The sequence below is a fragment of the Poecilia reticulata genome, chromosome 20 (genome assembly GCF_904066995.2).
Source record: "Poecilia reticulata chromosome 20, P_reticulata-male-v2, whole genome shotgun sequence".
Classification (NCBI taxonomy): domain Eukaryota; kingdom Metazoa; phylum Chordata; class Actinopteri; order Cyprinodontiformes; family Poeciliidae; genus Poecilia; species Poecilia reticulata.
This window is the reverse complement of record NC_088849.1, coordinates 18,813,654-18,829,804: the sequence shown is the minus strand read 5'-3', so window position 1 is coordinate 18,829,804 and position 16,151 is coordinate 18,813,654. Positions and strand designations below refer to the sequence as shown.

Genomic DNA, 16,151 nt, shown 5'->3' with positions numbered 1-16,151 from the left:
TAAGTGAAAAACAAAATGTGGAAAAGCATAATAATAATAATAATAATAATAATAATAAGTATTATGCTATCATTTTTATTTGTCTTTGTCTTCCATTCCTTGAAATTTTACATGACACTTTTGATTATTGCCTTTTTATAAATTATCTTGAATTATCTTTAGCTATGTATATATCGGAATATAAATTGTTAAGCGCCTGCAAAATAAAAGAAAAACTGGATGGAAGAAACAATTCGAACTTTAAAGGGCCTGTGTTGAATATGTCATGATCATGTGATTCTTCTTACGTCATCCCAGACTCTTCCGGGTTATTTCTTCAGGTTAAACTGTGGACTGACTTCTGTGGTTTTGTGACACTTTTAGCTATCGTACCGCCGAGATGAACCGTATTTTTGGCCGAGGGAAAGCCAAAGGGCCCCCACCGAACCTAACGGACTGCATAGGAAGTGTAAGTAAAATTTTGTAGTTAAACTTTCTCAACGGGGAATTTTACTAAGTAACCAAAAACTAGCATGGATACCTGCTAACAGACTGTTAGCCAACTTTAGAAGCTTGTAACTACAATTAGTATATACACTATAGCTGTTTTTATTATGAGTTGGTATCCTTATACATTTTATATTATAGATTTGTTAAATATAAATGACTGAATGTTTAGCTAGCGGTGTTTTTTTCTCTCGATGTGTTACGTTGTAAACAAGACGTGAAAACAAAACTTTCTATTGTTTTCTATTCGGGTAGTGACTCGGCGTTATATAATGGCATGATTGGGCGGTATTGTTTTTCAGCTAAATTAGACAAAATGTATTTCTTTTTAAAAACCATGTCAAATAAACCAGTTAAACCGGTCGGTTGTGCATATATGTTGTTATTAGCTGAAAGGAGCGGAAGAAGAACATACTGTTACTTTAGCCGAATGTGGTAGGTTTTTATTTATTTATAACCCTTTATGTAGGTCAGAATGTTTTGCTTGGAGTTTGTTTTGTAAGATTGCCCTCGGTTACTCTAATATTCTACTCTGTTTTTTTTTTTTTTGTTTGTTTGTTTGTTTTTCATGTAGGTTGACTCCAGGGCGGAGTCCATTGACAAGAAAATCGCCAGACTAGACGCTGAACTTGTCAAGTACAAGGATCAGATGAAGAAGATGAGAGATGGGCCTTCAAAGGTGAGGTCATCTGTGTGAGGCTGCTGTAAAAGAATGAAGGGGATTTTTTTTTCTCTCTCTCACAACTGCATAAAAAGAACAAGTAGATCCACACAGATTACACCAGAGGTATGACTAATGCACTAATATGTAGGAGTGTCTATAGATGACTGCATGTTTAAAATAAGTCTGCGAGATGAAGGCATTTTTAAAAAATTTTGAATAAAGGTGCTTTTTTTATTCCTTATTTTTCCAGTAGTGCTCACAAACTTTTCTCAAGAGTTTAAGGACAAAGGACTCCATTTGAAAGCCCCGTTACATTATAACAGGATCGTGCATATATGCTGGGAATTTAACCTAAATTCTGTGAAAATGTACAGCAATCATTTTATACTGAGCCCATGAAAGGCTCTGATTCAAGAGAGAATGTTTATCTAAAAATGTGCGCATTGTTTCAGTGGTTAAAAAAGTATCAGTTAATTAACTTGTAATAGACTTTTAAGCTTAGTCTCTAGAGGAATAAAACCAAACTGCCAAAAGTGATAATGGTAAAGCATATTTATGCTATAAATCCTATGAGATTAAAAATTAGCACTTAAAATAAATGAAGGCTGAATATGAGCCATTGATATTGTTTATGTCATCATCATGCCTCTTGTTGACTTAGTAGAAATGTTTGCAAATTCAGCCAAGGGTCATAAGTCTCTTCCACAGTAAAATCACAAAGTTTTACACACAAGTAAATACCAGTGTTTGTCAAAAGTTCTCAAAGATAATCAGAAGTCAGTGTTGCAGAAAACAGAAAATGTGTGAAACATCTTTACGCTGCCTTTCACACTAAAACTATGATTTCTGTTGTCTTACTAGAAACAGGCAGATATGGACTTAAGTTTATTATAATGTGTTTTGCTATTTGTTACAATAATCATAAAAGTGACTATTAAAGTACATTTTAGCATGGAGAGGTTCCTCAAAGCCCCACAAACACAAATAATGCTCTTCAATTCTTGAATGTAGAGCAAAAGGAGAAACTTACTGATTATTTAAAAGGTTGTTCGGGACAGCAGTTTTATTCCTACACCCACAGAACCAACTGTGGGAGGAAAAAAGTAGAAAACCTGACTGTACTTATAGTTTTTGGGATATGTAAAGCACCACACTGTGATTTATTGTTGTTACTATATGTCAAAGTTCTCATTACCACTAAAGCATGTTACCAATAATGATAAACTGAGTGGTAATTGCCCAATCCTACTACTTACACCATAATATTCTGTCAACATAACTTCACGAGTTTTCTTTTCTGCTCTGTAGAACATGGTGAAGCAAAAGGCCATGAGAGTTCTGAAGCAGAAGAGAATGTAAGTCATTTTATCAATCTTATGTTTTTATAGTAATATATAAATTGCAGCGGCACTGTTGCCGTGCAGCAAAAAGGTCCTGGGTTATAACCCTGGCCTGCAGTCTTTCTGCATGTAGTTTGCATGTTCTCCATGTGCATGTGTGGGTTCTCTCCAGGTACAACTATGTACATATAAGTTACTCCTTTTAGGTTTTGAATGTTTTTACTTTTTAGTGTTAAGTTTTCTAATCTATTCGCAGGTATGAGGGGCAGAGAGATAATCTCATGCAGCAGTCGTTCAACATGGAACAAACAAACTACACGATCCAGAACCTGAAAGACACTAAAACCACAGTAAGACATGTGGCCTGTGCAATTTAGAAGGGAATTACTGGGAAAATATATTTGTTTTCTTGTTTTTTACTAACGCCACAATTCTCTTCAGGTTGATGCCATGAAAGTCGGTCTCAAAGACATGAAGAAAGCGTACAAGAACGTGAAAATCGATAAGATCGAGGTGTGTATGTTTGTTTGGTTAATGCAGTAATTACTGAAATCTAAAAAAAACCCTTAAATTACAGTAAATAACTTCAAATAAGCTTACGTTTGTGCCTTTATTCTAAATTAATAAAGTGAAATTTAGAGTTGTGTTTCTAATTGTGCCATTTAATATGAAGGATATCCAAGATCAGCTGGAGGACATGATGGAGGATGCAAATGAGATCCAGGAGGCGATGAGCAGGAGCTACGGCACTCCGGACATCGATGAGGACGATTTGGAAGCAGGTGAGGCGAAAAAATACTGTAAATTTTAATAACACACTTTCGGTAAAACTATGAAAACTGTTACTAATCTGGTTAGTGATCAAATTGTAAATATTTCACTGGTACAGAACACAATCCAGAGTTCCCTTGGTCAGGAGTTTGAAGTATTTTTTAGGTCAAGTATAAGCAAAGATTAGGAACTATTTGTACTTCAAAAACATATCCCTTTTTTTTGTTGTTGTTTTAACATTGTGTCCATATAATTGATCCAAAATTGTTCTCTTGTTCATCCATGATTTTAGTTTTTCATAAACTCTGTGTTGACATTTGTACCAAACTGAAGTTTGGATCCTGAGCCACACAAAATCATCCCAAGGGCAGCAAAAGGCCACCAGGCCTTTACTTTGTTTGTCTGACCGTCTATCCAGGCAGGGAAGGAAGAAAGGATGGATGAATCCTGGACCCGCATATGCACGTTGAGCTCTAACCAAAGGATTTGACATACAATAAACGCTCCCATGTGAGAGCCTTAGTGTAATAAATCCTATTTTGATGCAATTGACCATTTGATGTGTTTTGTGTCTTCAGAGCTGGACGCCCTGGGAGACGAGCTCCTGATGGACGACGACAACTCCTACCTGGACGAGGCTGCGACTGCTCCCTCCATCCCAGAGGGTATCCCTGGAGACAGATCCACCAACAGGGTACCAGATAGCTTCTGCATTTGCTTCTTAAGTTCGTGTGAAACATTGTTTACACGCTTTATTAAAAAGAGATATTTTTTGTTGTTGTTGTTGCTCCAGGATGGCGTTCTGGTGGACGAGTTCGGCCTTCCTCAGATTCCTGCTTCTTAAAGGAGTGATTTGATCAAACGATGTGCAAGTTTTACATGCATCATGTTATTCTTTCCCCCTTTTTTTTTCTGTATTTATCCAACTGACGCTCCAGGTCTTTGGAGACGGCGACGAAAACCAAAGCATCTTCTGACCGATGAACGATAGAATAGAAAGTTGCAATCAGGCTCCTTTAAAGTTTATGATCATGTTTCTTTAACTGGACTCACTTTAGTTTGTCTGAATGGTTGGAAAAGGGTTTCTCTTAACGTTGTACAGTTTCCGAAGTTACAAACGCAATAAATTATATTTTTCAAACGGAACAAAACTGTGTTGCTAAGGTCTTTAAAAAAAAAAAAAATCCATTGTACTAAAAAGGCCACTTTAATGACAGGTTAAATATGTCACGATTATTAACATATATTCAAGACATTGCTTTTTTTGGCCGGGATTGTAGTTGGCAAAAATAAATATGCATTTGTTTAAGCAAATGTTCTTCTCGTCACCAACTCAGTCTGAATGTGTGAGGGAAGATTTTCTGGTGAAGATACTCCACCACTTTGCTCATGTTGCGATATTTCTCAAACTCGTAAAAAGGAATCTGGAAAAATAAAGAAGTTTAAAAATATAAGATTAGCAAGCAGCAATCGACGCAGATGAAGTGACTAATCACTTCGTGGCGACGGTCTGACCTGCACAACTTCATAGCCCAGCAGCCGCAGATGTCTCTGCTTGATGACCTCTTTCCCAAGAAGCTGTCTTGCATTATTTGTGAACCTCTTCTGTCCGTCGATACAAAGAGCTATCCTGGAATAGATTGTTTCATCAATTATTTGTAGACTGTTTGATTATTGCAAATTTATCTGAAAGGTGTGACTTGCTCTTATAGAAAGGCGAGTTCTTTAGATATGCAAATCCAGTAGGTTTGCAGTAAGTAAGAAAAGTAAAAGGTGGTTTTAGAGGATGCTTATTTGAAGGGGAGGGGCATAAATGTATACCACACTTTTCAGATTCATTTTCAAAACTCTTTCTTGCACTTCTAAATTATGCACAACTCCTTGTTGGTCAATAAAATACACTTAAATGTGTGCTTGTAACATAACAAAATGTGGAAACATTTAAGGAGTTTAAAACATTTACCTCTTGTACACTTCATCAGTCTGGCTGGCAGGCAGAGCGTATCCCTCCTCGTCGAGCTTTATCTCCACGTCTACGACAAAAACAGGTTAGTCGACTGCAAGATGAGCCTTGAGAAACGCATGAACAAAAAAAAACGGGATACCCAGCGTGTAGCAGTACGGCGTGAGAACTTGCGATCCGAAGAACGATCGGTCTCCGAGTATATCCACCAGCCCCGATTTGACCGAGTTGTACAGCTGCTGATCAACCGGCGTCTCCAGGGAGCGACTGGACGTGAGGAAGGACTTTACGCGGTACTTTGGAAGGAGCTGAGGACCCTGATGTTGGGATTAAATAAGCAATTTTAAAAAATAATGAAAATATGACCACAAATAAATAGAATTAAGGAATTCAAGGCGTAGAGTGAGTCACTACAGAGTGCATTTTAGCTAAATGGATGGTTTAGGTTTTTAGAACAAAAGTATTTAGTTGAGTGAGATCACAACTGCACAGGACGCCAAGACGCAATATTTAGCATGTAGCTTTCCAACACAGATACAGATTTCAATAAATGTATAGATCTTAATGAGCAAGATCAGAAAGCTTAGCGAATGTGACAAAGGAAAAGACAATAGTGTGGAAAATGCAATTCCATTGTTGTACAGCAATGTGTATTATCAAATTCTTTACCCAATTAAAGTGATATAGTTGAATCATGGTTGTATAAGTTTCACCAAATAAACAGTTAAGGACGTATGCAAAATTCATGAAAGCAGACTTTTCCCATCAACTTTCTACGGGTTTTCTGCTCTTAACATTCACTTTAAAATCTAAAACACTAGTTTGCTATGCACTTCTGGCAGAAGTTACAGCAGAAAGGCATATTAAACCTGTATTACATAAACTTTTTTAGCAGCAGCAGGAATAATTGTTGCTTTTCCACTTTTTACAAAAGCAATCAGACCATCATACAGTTTTCTTAAGTTTTCTATTGAATCTTTACCAAAAACAAATAATTGATGCTGTATGTTGTTTCATTGTAAAATTATGTTTGATTATTAAAATCCCACAATGTCACATTACAGCCAATTACATGATAAATATGTTCACATCTGTGCTCCATTTATTTTATGAAGATAACAAAGACATGGACTGTAACACTGCTGCTAGTCTGCTGGGTGTGTATTCAGGTTTCTGTCACGGTTCGTTCTCGTTTGGCTCTCCAAGTATTTAACCGTCTGCAGTCTTTACCTCGTAAGTTGGACACTCCAGCTTCACGGTCATGTAGAGCTGAGTCAGCTGCGCCAGAACCGCACGTTCAATCCTCAGGTCCTGATCTGAGGCACAGAAACATGTTTGGTTTCATCAAGAATTCAGAGGAAAACAGCTTTCTAAGAAAAAAAAAAAAAAAATCATTAAAACGTGTATTTATTTCTGTAGTTCAATTTAGAAAATGAACCTCATAATGTACACTCAGTTCACATTGAATGAAATGTTTAAACCGTTTTTCGTTCAGAGATTCCCTGGCATTGCATGTTTCACCTTGTAGTTGCTGCAGGAAATAACTGCTGAAGACTTTAGAGAGAAAGTTGACGGGGAACCTCTCGACCAGGGTGCAGGCGTGCAGCAGGTTGAGCAGCATCCGAGGCTGGAACTGAGAAAAACGTGTGTGCAGGATGGTCTCCACCTTCTTGAACAGCTGGCCGACGTTGGGTGGAAGGTAGCCCAGCCTCCCAAAGGCCATGATCTGCCTGGCCACCTGGCTGGTGCTGTAGCTGTCCGCCCGGTACACGAAGCTCTCAGCGACGGCATTGAAGACCGTTGGGGAGAGGATGCTCCTACGGCTGAAAAACTCCGTCACCTTGGATACGGTCTCCGGATGCGAGGTGAAGGCCATTCTAGGGACGTGATTCTGCATCGCGTCCACAAAGTAGCGGTCGCTGTGGCCGAAGTGGATCAGAGCGGCCAAGACATGGCTGAGCTCTTCGTCGCTGAAGTGAGGAACGTGTCGCACGGCCTGCTTACACAGGCTGATCACCAGAGGCATGGCCTGCTTCTGGTTCAGAGCGACGAGCGAACTCAGCACTCCGCTGACCGCGGCCGGGTCCATCCTGGAGGTGACCGTCACGGCGTGGGTGTGCATGGCGTTCAACAAGTCGCCGTGCTTCCCGTCTTCACCCACACACACTTCCAGAAGTCTGTAGACGGCTACGAGATCCGGGAGGCTCCACTCGTCAGGCTCCTGCTTCTGGATCTGTCGCATCACCTGCTCCAGCATGGCGGACCCCGGACCCTCCATGGCCAGCATGGCCTGGCCCAGCATGCACAGCTCTCCCACCGCCATTTGCTCCCCATCGAGCCGGTTCTGGCTCTCCGTCACCAGGCGCACCATCAGCGTGCTCCAGGGATCCAGAAACAGGCGGGTGCAGGCGAGCAGCGCCGACACCAGCCCTGCTTCCGTCAGCCGTTCCGAGTCCTGCTCCAGCTGGAAGCAGAGGGCCCGGATGGCGTCCTTCTCCAGCACCGACGGGTCTCTCAGCGCGGCGCCGTCCTGCTCCAGGTCGGCCACGCGGTGGAGACAGGCGGCTGCCATGGTGTCAGACAGGACCTCCACCGAGCACAGCAGGCTGAAGACCTGCCGGGAGGTGGAGCAGCACGCCAGCTTCTGCTGGAAGCTCTTCTCTTCATCAGACGAGGGCCGGTGCAGCTGGGACAGACGGAACCGGAGCTCAGAGTCTCTGTGGATTCCCACAGAGCTGCTGGCGAAAAACGACGGCTCCCTGACTGCGGTGGTCACATTCCTCGAGCTGAAGTCCGTCCGGAGTTTCCTGCAGCCATGAGTCTGGATGCAGCGGGCGGCTGACGTACAGAGACAGGCAGCGCAGGAGGAACGGCCCAAACCACTGCTGTAAAGGAGCCTGACCGATATGAGTCCAGCAAAGCAACGATGGATGCCGAACTGCAGGAGTCGAAGGTTCTGAGTAAGTTTCAGGGCCATGAGTCTGCTCCTGAACCTCCCCGATGTCAGCTGGAACAAGAAAAAGGACAATATTTACATAACAGGTAGCGCTGGGAAATATGGCTTAAAATTAAAATCTCAGATTTATTTTTTTTCCCCCACCAGATCCGATTTCTGATTTTACAACGGTTTTTATTATCACTTTCTTTTCTAAAAATAAATTACAAATCAAATCAAAAAGTGACTTTTATTTCAGTCATTCCTTCTGTGAGTCACATGACGGATTATTAGGGTCAAGTTATGATCATTTTTGTTTAAATGCAAGAATGTAATCATAGTATTAACAGGATGAAAACGCACTTTACCAGAAAAAACATCCTAAAATTACAAGAAAAATCTTTTTAATGAGAACGAAGCTTCGACAGGGTTATCAAGACCTGGTGTGACCAGCTCAGTCTGAGTGGCTTTTCCAAAAATGTAATCTTCAAATACCAAAAATGGGATTACTCAAACAATTCGGTTTATCAGTGCCCTACAGATAGGTGAAAAACTCAAATGTAACAGAAATAAACGCAGAACCTGTCCAAGCCATGAGCAAACTCAGCAGCTATAGACCTCCAAAAATACTAAAACTATCACAAAAGTTAAACTTCTGTCATATAGAAGGCTGATATTTATGTGCTGTAGTAAACTACAATAGTTTTATAGTTGCATACAAATTTAAACATGACTGATGTAGAGACGATATTGGCTCAGTAAGTGAAGGATATAGGTAATTATTTTAGGGTCACTTTCAGCCTTGGACAAAAATAATCTGAAGAAAACAGCTAGGATTCCTTTAATTCTCAACTCTTCCTCTGCACCTCTTAACTAACCAACCTTGAGGGCTGCTGCTAGCTATATTAGCTAGGTTTAGCGTGTAAGTTTACATCTTGTATTAACAGTAACCGGAATGCTATTGTTGCTACAAGAAGTTGTAAGATATAAAGTTTTATTCCCAGCAAGAAAAGTACAAGAAATTGTAATAGGGAGCAAATAAATTCATACCTGAACCTCCCGAGAGCCGCTGAGGGTCAAACCGGTGCTGACTGCAGTGACGCTTAAAAACGTTTTCCGGATGTTATATTTACGTTCCCTCAGAAATAATAGTACTTTCGAAAATTAGATGAAGTTTGTGAACTTCAGGTTAAATGAAACGTAGAATAAATCCCACAGCATTGCTACATATTGCACTTTGTAAAGTGACGAAATAATCAGGCTGTCATTTAAAAAACTGTTGACATTGTACCTTACAATTTGACGCTCGTCATGTGCACTTGTGGGATTTCTATCTTTTGAAGGGAGTTCATGAAGGTATCACAATAACTTTTTCAGACGCTAGATGGCGATAAATATCCATCCAAACGTCACATAAAAACATAAATACGCCAAACTTGCAGTTCGAGCATAAACGGATTATAATTTATTTTTGTCACTCATTAATTTGTTATGACTCAATAGGTCAATATTTTTGGACAAATTGGGATAATTTTGAATTCTCTATTAACGGTAGTATCATTTTTGAGCAGAGCAAACGTTAATTTGTTACAATATCCATGCTTTTCTCTTAAAGCATGTCTTTATTTCCTATTCATTTTTAAATAAGAATGTCACACAAGACCTGCGTGAGCAGAATTTTCAAGCTTATTACTTTAACGTGGGAGGAAAAATGCAAAAGCAAGTCAAACTTCAGCAATGGGAGCATTACGAAGCAAAACCCACGCAATGCCTTGTTTGCTATCGAATTACTTTAAATATTCTGAAGACAAATAAAGAACATTTAATTTGTTTGAACTCACCATGTTTGTTAAAAATAGCCAACAGAAAAATCTGAAGTGATCCATATAAACCTGAGAGAAAGGCACAGGACTTTAGGGGAATAACCATCAGTGACTTTTTTTATTGAATTATATGAATTGAGCTCTGACTCAGCAAAAAGACAAAACTCAATGAGGTCATACACTGGGCAGTCTTCATTTACAGCTCAATGTCCTTGTCTGTTAGATTAAACGTTTTATTACTCAAGACTTGAGATTAACAAGCAAAACCAGACAGTTCATATTTGCATCAGCACACACTTCCCTTTATGTAAGTTTAAAGAAACAGCACACTCGGCACACTCTGGCACAACAGCACACTCTAGAACCACCACCATTTCCAGTCGGATCTTAAAGAATCCAGCTTGTGCAAGTCAGAACACGCTGAATGATTTTAGTGAAATAAGAGAGCAAACTTGTCAAGACAAAGTTGGTCGACAAGAATGCACCAACTTATATGGGGGGAAAAGGGCAGAATAATGCACTTCGTTACACATGTAATTTATGGAAGGGAAACAGTCAGAAAAATATAATTTGATAGAGGGCTTTATTTTAAAAAGTTTACATTATAAATGTAAAAATTCAGCTAAACGTGATCACATGAACTGCAAAGTCATAAATCCCTTAGAGCTACTAATGTTCTGCCACGTCTTAACACGAGATTTTACAAACTCATTTGGCAAAACTGCAAGTTCACAGCAAACAAGAGTGGATAGTTATTGCTTTGGTTTGTATTAACGGGGCCTTTACTGTAAAGTCGAGACATGCAGCATGATCTAGCTGACGGCAGAGAGGCGGAGGCAGGTCAGAGGAAACAATCTGGTGCGAGGTGCTTTAATCGTCCTTATCCTTGGCACCGTGCTTTAGGATGCGAGTGAACTCCACATAGTTGAAGTTACTCTTCTTGTCGATGGGAGCCTCCCTGAAGAGCTCGTCCACCTCCTCATCTGTAAACCGGTCGCCCATTGTTGTGAGTAGCTCCCTGAGGTAATCCTCTGGAATAAAACCTAATGCAAACAGGATTATTACAACATTGTGATGGAATGCTTATGATGTGACAGAAAGCTCACAAAGCGGGGTAAAACAATTAGAGAAGGCAACACCATCTCCTGGAAATGTTTGGTTTCATTTCAAAGTATTTCGCATCAGGCTGATGAAGTGAAATCCACCGTGTGGCACATGCATGGCATTTTATAGTTTCAAATTCAGAACTATGAGATTCAGTAACTTTACACACTCCCTGAAAATGACTGCTTTGAAAGGCTGAAATATTTCAGGTGAGATGTGTTGTACTCTGCATTCCAATCATATATTCAATTAAGAAGGATTTTCTTTGTCCTTTATGGCTATGAGTTTGTTCTCTTGACCAAGATCAAAAAGCTCAACAAGTGGTGAGGAAATGACCATGATCAGAGAGAAAGAAAAACTAGAGAGAAACTGAAATTATGATAAAGTTGTGTTTTCATAAATGCCTTCAGTCTTAAATAAAATTCATTTCTCAATATAATAGCGTATGATTTATGAAGTACCACGTGCAAAAAAACGTTTTTTTAAAACAGTTCATGTATGAAACAATTCTCAAGTTTGCTTCTTATTCTATCATTTAACACAAGGTATTTTTGTCATTATTTAGTACTTTGTCCTCTAGTTTTACCATTTAAAATATCTATGCGCAACACAGCAGGGAGATATGAGGGTCAAATAATACTCCAAGTATTTTCTGTTAAAACAGCCAATAGTGTTTAGTATTCAGCCTTCAAGGTGCAAAGCGAAGTCGACGGATCATTTCTAATCTTCTGTTCAGAAGCATCAAAATTTCAGCACAAGGCTTCCCAATGACAATGACTCCTCTCATTTACTGCTGCACCAGTTTATTGGCCATCTGCACCAGAACCGTTAAAAACCACAGCTCCATATTAAAGCTCTGGTCTAAGAGGCTCTGGGGGACATAAAAACCGGCAGACTAACTTTCCAGATTTTTTAACAGATCTTAATTCATGTGGGGTTTTTGTCAGTAACTCCAAATCTAGAACGATCAATAGGTAGGGCTTAAAGTTCAGTATTGATGTGGCAAATCAAATAAATCAATTTAAAAAGAAATTCTGTAAAATTGAATGTGTGAATATTTGCCCATTTCCAAATTTATTTTAGACTTTTCAACAATGTGAATGAACTCTGCACTTTGAGACCAATACTGGTAACATATTGAATGAGCTCAGGTTTACCTGTTCCCTCCTCATCGAAGCAAGCAAATGCATTTCTGATCACGTCCTCAGGGTCTGTGCCGTTGAGCTTCTCTCCAAACATGGTGAGGAACATGGTGAAGTTGATTGGTCCAGGTGCTTCGTTCATCATGGCCTCCAGATAGTCGTCATTTGGGTTTTTCCCTTTAAAAAGACAAAAGGCTCTTAAAATTAAAATGTCAGCAATTTAAAGAGTAGAAGGTGAAATATTATGGTTCCTCTTTGCCAGATAGTTTTTTTTTTCTCCGTTTGACTGAAGCTCATGTTTGTTAGCTAAACAGTAGACCAATTAATTTGCATTCAACTTTTCCAGTTTCTGTATATTCACCAGTAAAGAAAATAAACAAGCTGGTCAAAGCTTGAATGAGAACCTCATTTTAAACGAACCAGTTATCTGCTGCTTTGTTTTATCGGTTTTATGAGTGGGAACGTTTCTGATTGACAGGAACAAATAGGCTGGCACTTTTCAAACACAAGGACTTTAAAAACATTCATAATCAAGACACAATAACAATGAAATGGCCTAAACGTGAGCGGAAATAAAATGGACGTATGTAGTTGACTTAGGCAGCTTTAAGACCTTGGGAATATGTTAATTCAATTTTAAACTTTATTAAAAAAAATCTAAAGCAACAAAAAAAAAAAGAAGAGAAAAACAAATACTGATGACTCTATTAAGTAAATGTTCAATTAGGAATAAGTAATAGTCATTACTAAAAGCTAAAACAAAAATATCTAAAGTTTGCTTTGAAAAATGAACTGCAAGAGCCACTGTGGCCCGAAACCAGAGCTCATTTCTCACCTGGTCAGTTTGTCTCTTATAACTGAGGTGTGGCCACTCACAGCCCTACACACACTACAGTTCATTTATTTACAAGCAGGCATGAGAATATAATACTAATGCTTGCAATAAGAGCCAAAACTATTTTAACTAATGCAGCATTATTTGCAAAAACTGAGTGTCATAAAAAAGCTGCCGATTACAACATTTTACTCACCCAGTGAGGCGAGCATGTCGTGAAGATCCTCTTTGTCGACAAAGCCATCCCGGTTCTGGTCGATCATGTTGAAGGCCTCCTTGAACTCCTGAATCTGGGACTGGTCAAACATGGCGAAGACATTGGAGGTGGCGCGCTGAGGGCGCTTCTTGGTGGTCTTTCCCTTTGCCCTTTTGCTCGACATTGTGGCTGGTTTAGTATATTTCTGGAAAAGTAGAAACACAATATTGCTACAGCTCAGTGGGATGACAAAGGAGCTTAGGGTAAATAAAAAGATAAAGAACAGATAAGTCAGTTACATTCCAAAAATCAGTCACCCCTTGAACTGAAATAGTGAAAACAAACCTACTTTTTTCTATATTATTAAATACACCAAAAATAAAAAATAAGAACTGCCCTACTAACACAAAAATTGTGGTTTCATAAGCAAAAACACAACTTTAAGGTTACTAGGACTAGTCCACATGAGTATATCTGAAATTACCTTTGTATTTTTTCCTTTCAAAAAGCTTCTTTTAAGAATGAAATCATTTTCAAGAGTCTTTATCCATACAAAGAAAATAAACCGCGAGTTATGAAAGACATGCACGTGGTGCAACGCTGTCATCAAAATTCCCCAAAACAAAGAGGAGGGCGTGGATCATTAAAGCTCGATGCTTTACGTCTGACTTGCCTGGGGCTGAAGTATTAGCATGGAGATGGATGTATGAGAATCAGTTACAACTAGTTGCATATTAGCAACTCACTCTGAATTCTAATAAATGAAAATAAAAAAAAATAGGTCTATTTCTTTAAACAATTGTTTTTTTATAAATATTTGTGTAGCTAAAAATTGTTTATAGACTTAGGATAAGCACCAGTAAGATGCTCCAGATGTATAAACCCCATTAAGAAATGTTAAATATCCACATCTGCATGTGATTTTACATACTGGGCAAACTCAAATGATTCAGACAACTTGCAGAAAAAGATTATCATTAAAAGGTGCAACAGATCATGCTGCTACTCAAAATAAAACTTTGTGATGCCATATCTATCTCAGTGGCTGTGTAATTTAATTCCAGAGCAGTAAATCCCTGGTGTTGTGTCCCTGGCTGAGCTAAAAATGGAAATGTTGCTCAGCTTTCTAGGTTGGTTAGCTTGCTGCCTTCACTGGGAAAGTTACTGATGTGAGGACGGATGCCCTTATCAGGAAATGTCTGGAATGCAGACATCCACAGCTTTGTCTTGACATGAAACTCTGAAAGGGAAACTCTCATGTCATTGACATCAAGTTTTAAATGACGTCTTTTTTGCAGTGTTTTGCAGTAGTTTTGTCTGTAAAGGATGCTTAAACTGTATTTACAGCATGGGCAATTAATAACTGGTCACAAACAGGTAGAAACAACAACCAAATTAATTCAGATAAGATCAATTTAAACAAATTTCAATGAGTGCTCTAAACATATTTTTTAATAGCGCCTCATCTTGGTTAATAAAAAAACTACTGATTTCACAAATACCACAATAACTATGGACACATTTATTATCTAGCTTTATTTTGTATCTTTGGACAAACGTGCAACTGTCACAAATGTGACTTTTATATAATTTCTTATTAATAAACAGCAGTAAGCATCAACTAGCAGATCGTCAAACCTGTTACCTTTTCCACTCTCCAAAAGTGCTTTGCGGCCTAGTTTATACAATAAAGTAAGCACAATAAACGCGAGCAGAAGATTAATACAGCAATATTCTTTAACAGTTTAAGCAAACAACTACCTTTTCAAACGGAACCCGGTGGCTAAATAATCAAATTAAAAACGTTATGCCGTAACGTTAGCTGCCGTGAGGTTAGCTGTGGCGCTAACTGTTATTATTGGTCTTAGCAGAGCACGACAAACCGTAAATTTTGCCGTTATTTTCTAGTCAAGTTTAAAAGGATACAACTTCAATACAACATAAATATAAAAAGGAGATTTCTGTGTTGCTAAATTATGTTCAGACCTCAATTTAAACGCTTTCTTACCTTGTTACGGGGAAATAATTTTCAAGCTAATCAGTTGCTGCTTCGTTTCTCAACCACCGCCCTTTACTTCCTGATGCTGTGGGTTCAGAGCTGAACATCGGAACAAACCAAGTACATAAACATGGGGGTGACCGCCGTTTATAATACAATTTCTTCTCTTTATACAACAAATGTAGATACCTTTCACTTATAAAGAGTTTTGAAATTAAACTTTTTATCAGCGTATTTATAAAAGTTCACGTGAATAGTCGAGCTTATATGGAAAATAATATAGGAATTTCTCAACCTTCCCCCGGTTGAAAAAGTGTAACTCCCCACAAACGCTTCCTCGACATTCTTGGATATGCCCTTTTAAGGAAAGGAAGCAGACGTCCTCCTTAGTCTTTCGCAAGTCCTAAATCGAGATAAAAATTTTAAATAGTCCTGTGCGAATCAAATATAAGTGCGTATACAATAAATTGGAATATTATCAAAAAGTTAATTTATTTCAGTGATCCAAATGAAAATCTAAAATTCACATAATGGATTCATTACATGAACAAATACATTTTATGAGTTTATTCTACTTTTTTTAGTGATAGTTATTGAAAACTCAACTTTTAGTTCACCTGAAAATTTGAATATTACATTAGATCAAATATTAAATAATTTTGAACAGAAATCCGAACAGAATGTTATGGACATGTGTCCAGGAAACATTGACATCATCATCCAATGAGGGTAAACATCAAAAAGGTAAGGACATTTTTTTGTCCCATATGTTGCTTTTCTTTCCCCCAAATAAGACATGAAGATACTTGAATAATATGAGAAATAAAAACAATGCTTGTTCATTTGCTTAATTGAGAACAATAACTGAAAAAAATGATGTCATGATGGACATT

General features: G+C 38.5%; 3 protein-coding genes across 3 annotated transcripts; 1 reads left to right on the top strand and 2 right to left on the bottom strand.

The window, feature by feature from the left end:
• The first annotated feature begins 283 nt into the window (after positions 1 to 283).
• chmp5b (charged multivesicular body protein 5b) lies at positions 284 to 4,412 on the top strand. Its single transcript, XM_008396671.3, has 8 exons — positions 284 to 448; positions 1,061 to 1,165; positions 2,459 to 2,505; positions 2,747 to 2,840; positions 2,932 to 3,003; positions 3,164 to 3,272; positions 3,840 to 3,955; positions 4,055 to 4,412. Exons 1-8 carry the CDS (start codon positions 380 to 382, stop codon positions 4,103 to 4,105), a joined length of 663 nt encoding a protein of 220 aa, XP_008394893.1. The 5' UTR covers positions 284 to 379; the 3' UTR covers positions 4,106 to 4,412.
• Positions 4,413 to 4,449: 37 nt separating this feature from the next.
• Positions 4,450 to 9,365, bottom strand: fastkd3 (FAST kinase domains 3). The gene is made up of 7 exons (XM_008396672.2): positions 9,210 to 9,365; positions 6,746 to 8,231; positions 6,455 to 6,540; positions 5,367 to 5,541; positions 5,225 to 5,294; positions 4,777 to 4,891; positions 4,450 to 4,685 (listed from the first exon to the last, which is right to left on the bottom strand). Exons 2-7 carry the CDS (start codon positions 8,199 to 8,201, stop codon positions 4,587 to 4,589), a joined length of 2,001 nt encoding a protein of 666 aa, XP_008394894.2. The 5' UTR covers positions 8,202 to 8,231; positions 9,210 to 9,365; the 3' UTR covers positions 4,450 to 4,586.
• A 1,183-nt stretch (positions 9,366 to 10,548) lies between these two features.
• Positions 10,549 to 15,375, bottom strand: myl12.1 (myosin, light chain 12, genome duplicate 1). Its single transcript, XM_008396673.2, has 4 exons — positions 15,268 to 15,375; positions 13,260 to 13,464; positions 12,244 to 12,405; positions 10,549 to 11,025 (listed from the first exon to the last, which is right to left on the bottom strand). Exons 2-4 carry the CDS (start codon positions 13,441 to 13,443, stop codon positions 10,853 to 10,855), a joined length of 519 nt encoding a protein of 172 aa, XP_008394895.1. The 5' UTR covers positions 13,444 to 13,464; positions 15,268 to 15,375; the 3' UTR covers positions 10,549 to 10,852.
• Positions 15,376 to 16,151: the final 776 nt, after the last annotated feature.

What these genes read in the sequence shown, in the direction of transcription:
- myl12.1 (XM_008396673.2), bottom strand. Translation starts at nt 13,443, where the DNA reads ATGTCGAGCAAAAGGGCAAAGGGAAAGACCACCAAGAAGCGCCCTCAG. An exon ending in CGACATGCTCGCCTCACTGG is followed by an intron (nt 12,406 to 13,259) that starts GTGAGTAAAATG and finishes GTCTTTTTAAAG; the next exon opens with GGAAAAACCCAAATGACGAC. An exon ending in CTTCGATGAGGAGGGAACAG is followed by an intron (nt 11,026 to 12,243) that starts GTAAACCTGAGC and finishes TGTTTGCATTAG; the next exon opens with GTTTTATTCCAGAGGATTAC.
- fastkd3 (XM_008396672.2), bottom strand. Translation starts at nt 8,201, where the DNA reads ATGGCCCTGAAACTTACTCAGAACCTTCGACTCCTGCAGTTCGGCATC. An exon ending in TTTCCTGCAGCAACTACAAG is followed by an intron (nt 6,541 to 6,745) that starts GTGAAACATGCA and finishes TCTGTGCCTCAG; the next exon opens with ATCAGGACCTGAGGATTGAA. An exon ending in ACTGATGAAGTGTACAAGAG is followed by an intron (nt 4,892 to 5,224) that starts GTAAATGTTTTA and finishes AATCTATTCCAG; the next exon opens with GATAGCTCTTTGTATCGACG.
- chmp5b (XM_008396671.3), top strand. Translation starts at nt 380, where the DNA reads ATGAACCGTATTTTTGGCCGAGGGAAAGCCAAAGGGCCCCCACCGAAC. An exon ending in TGAGAGATGGGCCTTCAAAG is followed by an intron (nt 1,166 to 2,458) that starts GTGAGGTCATCT and finishes TCTGCTCTGTAG; the next exon opens with AACATGGTGAAGCAAAAGGC. An exon ending in GTTCTGAAGCAGAAGAGAAT is followed by an intron (nt 2,506 to 2,746) that starts GTAAGTCATTTT and finishes ATCTATTCGCAG; the next exon opens with GTATGAGGGGCAGAGAGATA.